The 12,782-nt window shown below is 42.2% G+C and overlaps 1 protein-coding gene across 6 annotated transcripts in view; it reads right to left on the bottom strand.

Moving 5' to 3' along the window:
* The window catches only part of LOC139336735 (unconventional myosin-XVIIIa-like), a 166,937-nt gene extending 154,363 nt beyond the window's left edge, over positions 1-12,574 (bottom strand). For all 6 annotated transcript variants that reach the window (XM_070970932.1, XM_070970934.1, XM_070970933.1 and 3 more), the window contains exons 1-2: positions 12,492-12,574; positions 5,303-6,417 (exon numbers count right to left, since the gene is read on the bottom strand). In XM_070970932.1, the coding sequence (XP_070827033.1) occupies positions 5,303-6,322 (1,020 nt within the window). In that variant the 5' untranslated portion in view covers positions 6,323-6,417; positions 12,492-12,574. The remainder of the gene's footprint in view (positions 1-5,302; positions 6,418-12,491) is intronic.
* Positions 12,575-12,782: the final 208 nt, after the last annotated feature.

Here is a 12,782-nt window from a genome sequence, read left to right as displayed (position 1 = left end):
TAGTACAATCACCACCTCAGATGTGAACTCAGTGGAGGTGAAAAGTGAAAAGTATGTGGACTTTTTTTAAATCGACCACATTCTTATACATTATGTCTTTATTATGGTGCTTTTATTAATGAGTTATTACATTTTAAATAATATCACTTAATAATTGTTAATGCTCAGAATAATCAGTAGAAAAGTTATCTACTCCTTCCCCAAGACAGAATATCCTGCCTATACTGGTCACAGCTACAGGAATCTCGATGTGTTCATTAGGGATCAACCAATTATCGGCCTGGCGGATAATATCGGCATTTTTCGATAATTGACATTGGCCATTTTTTCCACCGATAATGAAACAAAAATTAATTTATGTATTTTAAAACGTGCTCCTTTGGCTCTGATGCAGCCGTCTCTTTGCCTGAAGTCACCACTCTTGGCTGTGTAACAATGTCCCGCCCACAGCCCTAACTGATTGGCTACATGGCACAAGTGAGTCAGTGACAGCCAATCAACACTGAAGCCTCCACATGCAGTGACGCACAATAATAATATAGGCCCTTTCGGTTACTTTTACTTTGGGGGAATAATAAATCTCCTAACGTGTCTCAGCCCGTGGGGCGGCTCCTGGTTTATCAATAAACAACACCGGAGGTGATTATAGCCTATAAGTTTAACAGTACTACAGGCTAACGTGTCCTTGTTTGTTTACAATCACCTCTCCCTCAGCGCTTACCGTTGTGTCTACAACTCATGTGTGTAATGAAGAAAATTTCTCTGTGCACCACCCTCTTCTGTGCCAAGAGAGTGAGTCTTCAGCAAAGTCTGTGCACTTCATGAGAAGAAGAGAAGCCGCGTAACAGGAGAGCACGCTGAGCAGCTCTGCTTTCTGCACCACAATCTGGTACGACTGAATTGGGAGTACTAACTCAGACCCAAATTTCAGAACAGTTCAGTTTATTTTGTTGAGGTTTCAAAAATTCAGGGAGCTTTTTTATTTATTTATTTATTTATTCATTTGCGTGAGTTTTATGAAACGCTGCCGGAAGGCCACTGCACTTTTTGTTTTAAAAATACTTAAACTTAAAGGCATTTCAATTAAGATTTTGTGTTTGTGTTATTTTACAAAAGGTTAAGGTCTTTTTTTTTTCAGTGCGCACAAAACAAACAAACAGTATACTGTATTCATTCTAATCCCAGGTGTGTTACTCTAAATTCTGACACCAAATTTTTCATTTTTGCTTCAAATGAATATCGGTTCTAATTATTGGCTATCGGTTTCGCTTGATTATTAATAATCAGTATCGGCCCTGAAAAATCCATATCAGTCGATCTCTAGTGTTCATGCTTGTGTGGAAGGCTTCTGGCACCAGCTTTGAGTGGACTGACACAATGCTGGGCGACTCAGTCTAACCAAACTACTGCAATTCAGTGGGAACAGGCAGAGTGCTGCTTTGTCAAATCTTGTCCTCCTTTTTTCATATTCTTAGTTTAACTTTCATTCATATCATATCAATAACTTTGATTATTATTTTTTAAGGTGTGCTAGATACATATTTAACCAGCATTTGGGTAAATATATGTTTTGCTGATCTGTGTCTGTATCAGCACATACCCAGTATTAAAGGACTCAGGTCAGGAAAGGATCAGAGGAACTTGAACAGGACATTGCTAAAAAAGGTTTTATAGGAAAAGCTGTTATTCATCACAGTAAGTAGGGGCAATATGGCCAAAATCTTCTACCACATATGTAATTTCATATCACTGTAACTGTTCATGTATTAAGATAGAGTAACTGTTCAGTGGTGCTTTAAAATAACCACACTGTACTATACTTATACATAATATTTGATTATTTTCTTCTTGTATTTGAAACTTCCAAAAGGAACTCCCTCACATGTGACACCTCATTTAAAAAACTCAAAACAGTAAAACTAAAATTCTTTCAAAATTGAAGTTTTAAGATTCCAAGTGAGAACAGCAGTGCAGCAGAGGTGTATCACTGCCACCAACTGTCACCTTCACATCAACTGAGAACTTAGTAAGCCCAAATCACATCACCTTGCCATACAGTTGGGCTGCTCCTAGTCTGTGGAAGAAGCCAAATCAGCTAACACTAGCTGAGCTAATGTAAGTACAAGGCTTGATGCTGTTTTGTCCTGCTGTTATTTGTGTAACTAACTTTTGTGACAAAAGGGGAGCAATGATGAACAATTTTTGGAATACTGAGGGACAGTCATGAGAAACTGTGAACAGTAAACCTCATTTGAAGCTGACTAAATACTGGGAATAGCAAGTTTGATGCCAGTAACAGATTATGCATGATGCATTTGTTATGTTTATGCTGCAGTTCTTGCTTAGCTAGTGTTAGCTTTGTAGTTATACAAAGCTCTTTCAGTTCCAGAATCCTCATCGATATGTGTGCGTGTGTCACTGTTCGATGCAAATTTACTTGAAAGTTATGGGTGAAACAGAAATGGTCAAACTGAAGGAATGCATTTGCTTGGCAGCATTGTGTAACTTTGTTTAGCTCCCAGCAGCTAGCTTGCTCAGCCCATAGACCATTATAAAGCTATATGTGCGTGACATTTTTATTTTAGAAGTTATTGTGGTGGTCCTCACAATAGAAGTACAGCTAACTGGAAGCTAAAACCACCAGCAGAGCTGACAGGATACAGAGTGTGTGATGCCTGCTTAGGCCTGTGGGAACTGACCAATCAGAGCAGACTGGGCTATTTAGAAGGGGCCTTAAGGAGGACTGGAGCTAAAAGGAAGAATTGCATTGCACACAGCAACACATGAAAAACTGTGTGTGTGTGTGTGTGTGTGTGTGTGTGTGTGTGTGTGTGTGTGTGTGTGTGTGTGTGTGTGTGTGTGTGTGTGTACACACATATGTAATATATATATATACACACACACACACACACACACACACACACATATATATTACATACATACATACATAAATGCTGATATCACCTGTCATGTTTTTACAGAAGCCACTGCTCCCTGTCAAATGCTCACTGTGTTGCAGTCATCAGATATTATGTTAAAACATGAGCCTGAAAATAAGCATAACATGGTTTCTATATAGCATTTGTCAGGACAGAATGGTGTCTCTTCAGTCAGCCTTATTTAAGTTGGTGATACACGTTAAAGTTGACAAACAGATACAGACAGGCATTGCTGTTTACAACACACACACACACACACACACACACACACACACACACACACACACACACACACACACACACACACACACACACACACACACACACACACACACACACACACACACACACACACACACACCAGCTGCAGAGACAGGCTCATGGCGTTAAAGGAGGGGAAGTGTTTGTGTGTGTGAGAGAGACCGAACATCGCTTACACACTTAAACAAAGCTCCCTACATTGTGCACTTCCTGTTTGCTCCATGGAAATCATTGTAGCAGCTCCTCACATGACACAAGAGCAGATGAATTCAATTGTAATAAGAATGGGAGGCCAGAGTCTCTTTCAATCCAACTGTGTCACAAGGACCCTTGAACCAAAGCCAATGGAGGCAAACAAACAAAGCCCTCTGATGCTGCCAAGCAGGTCCTACAGGAGGACACTTAGCTACTGTTGATGCAGGGTATCTGCACACACAAATGTCATGACTTTTAAAACTGTTTCAATAGCTTCAAAACTGTCAAAATAGGTTACTCTGTACTTGAGTAATCAATGAATCAATCAAAAAATTGTTGAAAAATTTTTGTTTTCCACAGTGACAAATTACTTATTTAGCCCAACCAACTGAAAACCAGATCAGGTCAGTGTACAATGATATAAATCAGAGGAGAACAGCAAGTCGTCACATTAATTTTCTTTAATCAGATATTACCACTATGATCACAATATTTTACAAGAATCTGCACTTTCCAGAGGTGCTCTCCTAGTACACCATATGTGTATCAGGTAAACATGGCATAAGTGCTGTGTTTGCATTGATGGGAAAAATTAGAAATGAAGGTCTGTTTCTTTCTGATGCACAGGTAACGCTCTGTATAGGCTGAAACTTGCAAACATATGATGCAACCACACCTTTATCAGAGAGGTCACAGCAGGTGTTTTGCCTTCAGCAGCTGATTTAGGTGTGGTCAGATGTGTGACATTTTACACAGGACACAATGAGCCTTTAAATGAGCGTGAGGAGTGACTCAATCAGTATTGTAGGACAGGGATGTGAGCACAAGACTATTTTGTCTTTGGAAATATGACTCATGATGTACAGTCAACTGTATGACCCAACTTTTTCCAACAGTCTCACGCTAAATCAATAACATTAACAACAATCGCAACAAATCATAACATCAATACTTGTATAATACAAATACTGCAGTCAAAATACCTATGAAGGTCAGCCACTCAACTGAGACTTCCCCTCCTTGCTGTCACAGAGGACTCACACTGCTACAGCAGCCTCCTTGTCCTCAGACATCATCTTGCTTGACTTTGCAGCAGTGTCTGACACAGTGAACCACCAAATCCTCCTCTCCATCCTCCCAGAAATGAGGAGTTTCAGGCTGTGCACTCTCACTGTTCTCAGTGAGAGTGAGTCCATGTGCAAGCTCGTACCAAACCTGATAATGTTGCTGATTGGCTGTCTGAAGTTACTGTCTCAGCAGCACTACGCTATGCCCAGAGGTGGACTTTTGTTTCTAGATTTTCACACTAAGAACATTTTTGCTGCAAATGTAGATCGGTTCTCAGTCTCCTTGATTGCTAATTATCAGTGTAAGTCCTCAAAAAACCATAAGTCTACCCCTACTCCAGAGAACACAAATGTATGCTGTAGCAAATGTTATCTTATTTCAGTGGGACTTTTAGATTTCTAAGCTAGAAATTATATTCAGGCAATTAAAGAAATCATCACAGAATTTCCATTAATGTAAAAAAATGTGTTTGAAGTTTTTTTTCCAAATCAATAGCCACACAAGGAGTTAGCAGGACACCTTGACTTTACTGACATCCAGCAAGCATCACCTCCCACATCCTGATCGGACACTTGGATGTCATGTCTTAGAAACAGCTTATCAACAAAGAAGAATCCAATTACTGTATCCCTAACAACCTGGGACATTGCTGTCTTTCTGATGCAGTAAATCTGCTGGTCAAAAAATAAGTTTCTGACACTGAGCACAAATTGTGAGAAAATACTGAAAGTTTTTACTGAAAAGCAGTCAACATCATGGTTGGCTCAAAACAGAGCACCAAATAGAGTGTAACAAGGACATTCATCTGTTTGTACACAGAGAGTGGACAAGCTACTCACATATCGGGCCTCCCTGCGCTGACCCTCAGTGTTCCTCAGCCAGCAGTGGCTCAGCTCACTCAGCTCGGGGATGGGCTGCACCTTCAGCCTCACTGTATCTCCAGACTGACGGATCATCTCCACTATGTCATCTCGGCTCTTGTTCTCCACATTCCGTCCATTTATCTCCACCAGCCTGTCACCCGGCACCAGTCCCAGCGCAAGGTCCTTGGTACCGGCGCCAGGCTCAGCAAAGTGGACCACGCGCCTGTACACTCCTCCATCAGGGCTGCGGTCCAACATGGTGGTGCGGCGCAAAGAAAATCCAAAGTCACCAGTGTTGCGGCGTTGGAGCTCCAGCTCACGTGTTTCTGGTGCACTTGGTGCGACCACAGCTGGCAGCTGCAGCTGTGCAGGGAAGGTCTTGTCAACTATTTCAGGGATGCAGACTTTTTTGGTGACTGATGCTCCAGGCTGCTGCTTGAGGCTGTGCTTACGGAGCATGCTGAAAACTTTGCTCTCCACCTGTGGAGATGGGGCAGCAGAGTTCTGGCCTGAGGGGGTGGAGCCCTCTGAAGGGCTCTCCTCTTTGCTCCTCTGGGAAAAAGAGAAGCGTTTCATCATCTGACCCACCTGTGAGGAATTCTGTTTTGCAAGTGAACCAAAATGAGCCACGCGATCACGCACTGAGCTGCGGTGTCCATCTTGGCCTCCACCACCTTCACCCTTCAGGTCATCAGTGGAACTGGCAGCGCTGAGCTGGTCATCCAGAACCATGCTGCTCCGGTTACTCAAGCCATCTGATTCAATGTCAGTGAGCGTGAGCTCGTTGCTGCTGGCCACTTTGATGGGAATGGGGTTGGAAATCTCCAGTTTGTTCTTGGACTCACGCTTGGCCTCCCTCTTCAGGTTGAAGAAACCACGCCGCATGCTCATCTCTTCCAGGCTGCGTAGCTCTGCCGCAGACATTCTCTCCTTTTTGTCTTTCTTCTCCTTCCTACTCCCTTCCCTCTCCTTATCCTTTTTCATCAGATTAAACATGGTGACAAACTAAACGCTATGTTTGCATCCAAAGTGGCTCTATTGTCCAGTTCACGAGTCAGGTGCTGCTGTTGTGACCAACAGGGACAAATCCCCTAGGGAAACAGACAGATAGCAACCTGTGTCAAACTCATAAAATACTAGATATTAATGAAAAATTGTGGTTTCATGTGAAGCTGATAAAAATCAAATATATGAAATAAAGTCTAAAATAAAATACTTACAAATACATTCAGATTGTTGATTTGACAATATTCTGGAGATGACTTGGTGCATTCAAAAGATATTCACACATTTCAATCAGCAACGATGTTAACATATGATTCTTTTCAATCAGCTAGAACAGCAAGATAAGATATCTTTAAGATATAGATCATGATAATACATAAGCCAAAGCCCAGATATCTATTTAGTGCTATGAAAAAAATCCTGCATTGTAGTACAACTAATTTTATATTGTAACATGTCAGTTCTCCTAAGTAACCATTTATGGATAAAAATACCAGACAGTATAGTCTGTTTTTTTGCTCAATTTGATATAACTGTAAACTGATAATGCAAGTTTTTCAGCCAAACCAAGCGATTTTAAAGACTCTCCTTGGGCACTGGGCACATCTGATGGGTTTTTCGTCATCATTTCATTTTTAACTTAATCGCAACTTTCTGTACAATTATGATATCATACATACATTAAAACATTGTATTGCCCTGTTACATAGTTTCCAAATTGCAAAAATGGACACCAACAATTGAAAGAAATGACAAGTGTATTAAATAGCCTTCTTCCCACTTGTGTCAGAGGCTTAAGATTGAGATCAAGAACATCATGTTTCGTCATGTTTAAAGAGGACATGAAACACTCCGATTCTTATTTATTTCACACAGAATTAAGAGTGTGGGAATACGTCTGTGATTTTTTAAAGATGGAAAGTGCTTTTACATAAAATTAGAAGAGTTTTTTTTTTCTTGTGCTGATCAACTGCTTCAGCAAGTGCGCCGCCATGTTGTTCTTGCGTCATTAGCTACGTCACGAGGTTGGTTGGTTGGATCAGACTGGATATGTAGCTAACTTGGCAGTACGAAGAAAGAATGGAAGAGGACAAAATTGAGCGCAATTTCAAAGCGATGCCATCACACCCAATGGCATATGCCTCCGAGCCCCTGAGACGAACACCTCAAACACAGTCACGGGTTGTTTTGAAGGAAGAGCAGCTGATAGTTTCTGCAGGTGCTGAGAGGATGCGTAAGACAGCGTGGTGCAGGTGTGGCAACTGCAGGGAAATGCCCACCCTGACAGAGTGTACTTGTTGTCAGGAGGCGAAAGTGGGCTATCTTCCGGGGGATCTTCCCTGCATCACTTTATCCCGCACCTACCAGATGCTCTGCTCTGAGAGGGATGTGTTGGAAGTGGCCATGGTTTTATTGAAAGACGTCCATGCCAAGACGTGGTGCGCCCCATTAACAGCAGGTAATTTAATGGTAGCGTTAGTTGCTGAGCTGGAAAGGCTTGACTGATTGAAAGATCATCATTTCCAGAATACAGTCTGCCCTAGCCGGCATTATAGTTCACTGGCTAATGTCCTCATCAAAATTGCAGGTTAATCATGCTAAGTTACTTGTGTGCCACAATTGTAAACCTGCTAGCGTGTCATTAGCCAACCAGCTCCCTGGCTAGTTAGCTTACTCGTGTAGCCATAATGCCACACACTTACTAGCTAGTGAACCGGCTTTGTGTACTTGGCAGCATCCTGTCACCCCAACATTAAGGAATGGTGTACATGGATGGCAGATGTGCAAATGGTAATGTGGATCCTTTGGCTGCAGATGATGTGATGGTTGAGGCGATGAGACAGTGTAGAGTCCCTGACAAAAGTCTTGGCGCTTGGGTACAGGTTGACCTTAAGTGCCCCTCAAATATGTTTCTAATCTTTTTTTTTTTTTTTTTTTTTTTTTTTTTTACAAGAAATGGTTAGTTTCAATCCCAACAGCTTTTGAAATAATGTTTTGGTGCCAAATCAAACTGCTGAAAAGTATTCTAATGTTTACAGCTTGGTAAAGCCCACTGAGTCAGTTTTTGCAAAGACAAATGTCTTGACACCTTGTCATATGATGCACCCACTCCTAGATTACAACCTCACCTGTGATCAATCAGTGATCAATCAATTAGTGGGTGTGTATAAAAAGAACCCCAGCAGACCAGACCTTCACATCAACTGCAACTTGACCTCTGACAACATGCCTAAGATTCATCCTGAGACCAAAGCATTGATTATCAAGAGGCTGAAGACCAGATCCACTGCTGAGGTAGCTGACACCTTCAATGTGTCTCAGCGTCAAGTACAAAGAATAAGGAAAAGATTTGAAGAGACTGGAGATGTTTTTGACAAGCCCAGGTCCGGCAGACCCCGCAAGACAACTGCTCGAGAGGACCGTTTGTTGGCTTGAAAATCCAAGGCCAGCCCCTTTTCCACTGCAGCAGAGCTCCACCAGGCCTGGTCACCTCAAGTCCCCGTGTCAACCAGAACAGTTTGTAGAATTCTGTCTCGAAATGGCCTCCATGGTCGAATCAGTGCCCAGGAACCAGCACTAAACAAAAGGCAATTCAAAAAATGTGTGGGATTTGCCAAGGCCCACAGCCTGCTAAAAGGATGGACGCTGGAAAAGTGGCAAAAGGTGGATTTCTCAGATGAAACTTCAATTGAATTACATCACAGCCGCCGCAAATATTGCAGGAGACCTACTGGAGCCCACATGGATCCGAGATTCACCCAGAAAACAGTTAAGTTTGGTGGCGGAAAAATCATGGTCTGGGGTTACATCCAGTATGGAGGTTTGCGAGAGATTTGCAGGGTGGAAGGCAACATCAGTAGCCTAAAATATCAAGAAGTATTAGCTACCTCCTACATTCCCAACCATAAAAGGGGTCAAATTTTGCAGCAGGATGGTGCTCCATCGCACACTTCCATCTCTACATCAAACTTCCTCAAGGTGAAGAAGATCAAGGTGCTACAGGACTGGCCAGCCCAGTCACCAGACATGAACATTATTGAGCATGTCTGGGGTAGAATGAAAGAGGAAGCATGGAAGACAAAACCGAAGAATCTTAATGAACTCTGGGAGGCGTGTAAGACTGCTTTTTTTTGCTATTCCTGATGACTTCATCAATAAATTGTATGAATCACTGCGGAACCGCATGGATGCAGTCCTTCAAGCTCACGGAAGTCATACAAGATATTAAATATGGATCTCACAGCACCACTACTTAATTCACTGATGATCTGCAAGTATTTTTGTATTTGAAGTACATTATTTGTTCATTTTTCACATTACTCTCTGTAGGCGACAAAACTTTTGTCTTTTGTCCAAAATCTGACCTTTCTGTGTTCATTAAATGATCAATCTTTCTTCAGTGAAGCAAATTTATTTTAGTATATTAAACATAATTTGGGAGGGTTTTAGCTTTCATATGAGCCATTTCTAAAACCAATGGATTAATTAAAAGTCAGGTTTTAAGCTGTTGTTTCTACAAAATGGAGAAGTGTCAAGACTTTTGTCAGGGACTGTACACTGATCGCAGACTGAGTGGGTATCTAACTATAAATTAGAATCTATAGTACTCATATTGAATTTAGAATGTTGATGATCCCTTTTCCAGAAAAAGATTCTTTGCCTCCCCTTGGCTCCTCCTGCACTCCACAAGCTGCAACTCCAGCGAATTTCAGAAGAGATTTAACATAGATTGAAAAGAGTATATTCAATATATATTTTTATGTGTATGGGAAAAATAAAGTAACCTAGAATCTTGAATGAGTGTTTTATTAATTATATGAACTGATTGTTTGATGTTTATTATTGTAGAAAATGAAGTGAAATTATCATTGTAGTTATTATGTAATAACTATGCCACAGTATTGTTTTAAGCCTGCCATCAGTGGAAAAATGTGTTGCTTGTATCCGTGGTCCATTTAAATTACACAGTGTTAGCAGGAATAAAAGGCAAATTATAGTGTGGATAGCAAGTTCTTTTTTTCTTTTTATTTTTTTTAGCCGTGCCGCGTAAACGTGCTGGCTCTACGTGATGCTTATGACCAATAGATGCTGTCGTCCATGCACAAACCGCATGCACACAGGACAGTGCATGCTCTAGCCACGGCAATCAGTTTCCGTTTTACTGACCTAAAAAACTGACCTGTAAAACTACAGTTGGATCAGTTGTGCACAGTACCAGCGATCTCCAACAGCTAACCTATCTCTCTCTGCTCTGCCACAATGGCACGGTGTTGTGCTCTTGCCTTACGGCGCAAAGCCACCTCTTTGCTGCGGCGGACTGTGTCGGGCGGTCTGTGGACCCTACACTGTAAGACGAAAAATCAAACACAGATGAAGCAGCTTCTGGCTTTGTTTTACGAGTCACCAGGACACCTGATTCAAAAGCCTTCTCTTCAATGTAGTCCTCATTTATGAAGTGCTCGCTGCAAACCCTAGCTGCGGGACTGAGAGGGGGACTCTGGCGTTTGAGAGCAGCTAGCCAGCGATGGAGAATGGATTGGCTCTGTAGAATTCATTGCTACAGCCTGGAGCGATACAAAAATGACCTCCCTTGCAGTTCTTCTTTCTTTGTGGTTCCATTTTGTCACTGATGTCACCAGTGGAGTATTGAAAGACCTCGATCCAACCAACCTTGTGACGTCATGCTCTATGCCAAGACAAAATGGCAGCGCCCTTGTTTGACAACATAAACTTTGGGATTTAATTTCTTTTCTTACAACTTCTTAACAATGTTAGGCATTGGCTAATGTTTTGGTGTGGAAAACCTTGCATTAATTTGTGTAAACTTTGTTAAGTGTTGCCTGTCCCCTTAGAGCAGGCATCCAAAACTCTGCCCCAAGTCTCATGGCTTGTAACTGTCCACATGTGAAGAAGACCTCGTGAAATACAGACCAACATGACTGCAGACCTCCAACACACTTGCATTACAAAGGCCATTGGAGGAGCTGGGCTAAACCAAAACACATTCCTGGCTTCATTTTAGCTGGGTCTCTCCAAACCCTCAAAAATCAAGGACTCTTCCTGCCACAAGCAGGCAGGCACACACATCCTTCAGCCTGGTTCTCATTAGCTGAGTGACACACTGAGACTCCTCTGTCCACAGGGCAGCACTGGCTGGATCCCACACAAACAATCAGCTCCTGCCTTCCACATAAGTAATATCGGGCATGGTCCTCCTCTGTGAGGTATACCGTGCACTCTTAGCTAGAAATGACATTTAGCTGTTATGAGAGTCTCATATGTGCCTGACAATTCTATCATGTGTCATAGTTAAGCAACCCCAACACAGATACACTGAATATGGTAACAACTCAAAAACGCTCTGAACCTCAAAATCATATATTAATATTTTACAAAACATTGCTCAGTGGATTACCTCCAAACCAATTTGCCACAACACCTATCAGGTTCCTATAGGTCTTTTTCCACCACGAATAAGAACAGGCAGGGCCATGGTGAATGGGCAGCTTTGTATCAACATTAGCGTCACGTTCCGGCTATAACAGCCAGGGCTAGGGAGCACAAACGCTCCGGATCTGAACCACAAGGGTCTGCCTACTATTATAACATATGTTTTGGTTTGTTTGTTTTTTTTAATCGACTTGGCTGCTGAGGTTAAGACAGCATTTAGCACACTAAGGTACACAAAGCAACATTCGCCTCACTCCGCATACGCAGGTCGGGACAAAAAGCATGACAGAGCTAAAACAGGTCTAGCTTTTCGGCTACATTAGCTAGCTGTACATGAGCTACTGTTTGGTAGGTGGGAGTAACGTTACCTAATAGCAAATATCTGCGGTTCTATTTCACGGTAAATGAAAACGCTTCAAAAACACACACAAACAGTAATTCATTAGGATTTTGTTTAACTTCCCAGTGAGCAATCTAGCTAGCTAACTAGCCTAAGTTAATTAGCTCAAGTCAAGCCTTAGTTTCTTGCCCTCATTTTTAGTGAAGCAAACCTGGAACAACACATTGGGATCCTGCGGAAATGATCCGGTCAGCTCGACTGACTGACTGACTGACTGCCTGCCTGCCTGCCTGCCTCAACACTGCTACCTTCAAACAGAAAGTGTCCCCTCACTCTAAGCACACGAGATGCTTTAGAAGAAATACTCACTGTTCTCCAGTACAGCAAAAGGCTCACAGCTGGTTATTGGACGCAGTACAGCTCGTAGGAACAGAAGCCGGGGACGGGCTTTGAGCTAACGTTATCAAGGCTGGCTGCTTCAGCCCTGCTTCTTTACCAGCACCTTATAGTGGTCAACCACCCCCCCTGCTGGACACACACTAGAACTACAGCACGAATGCTGTTACCTGTGCCGACGATAGCGACATAGCTCATGCGCAATGTTATATTACTGCCATCAGTAACGGGGGGGTTACGTAAATGAAATTCACTAAAAAACAT

Source organism: Chaetodon trifascialis, chromosome 9, assembly GCF_039877785.1.
Source record: "Chaetodon trifascialis isolate fChaTrf1 chromosome 9, fChaTrf1.hap1, whole genome shotgun sequence".
NCBI lineage: Eukaryota > Metazoa > Chordata > Actinopteri > Chaetodontiformes > Chaetodontidae > Chaetodon > Chaetodon trifascialis.
Note: the sequence above shows the minus strand (reverse complement) of the source record. Positions and strands in the feature narration are given on the sequence as shown.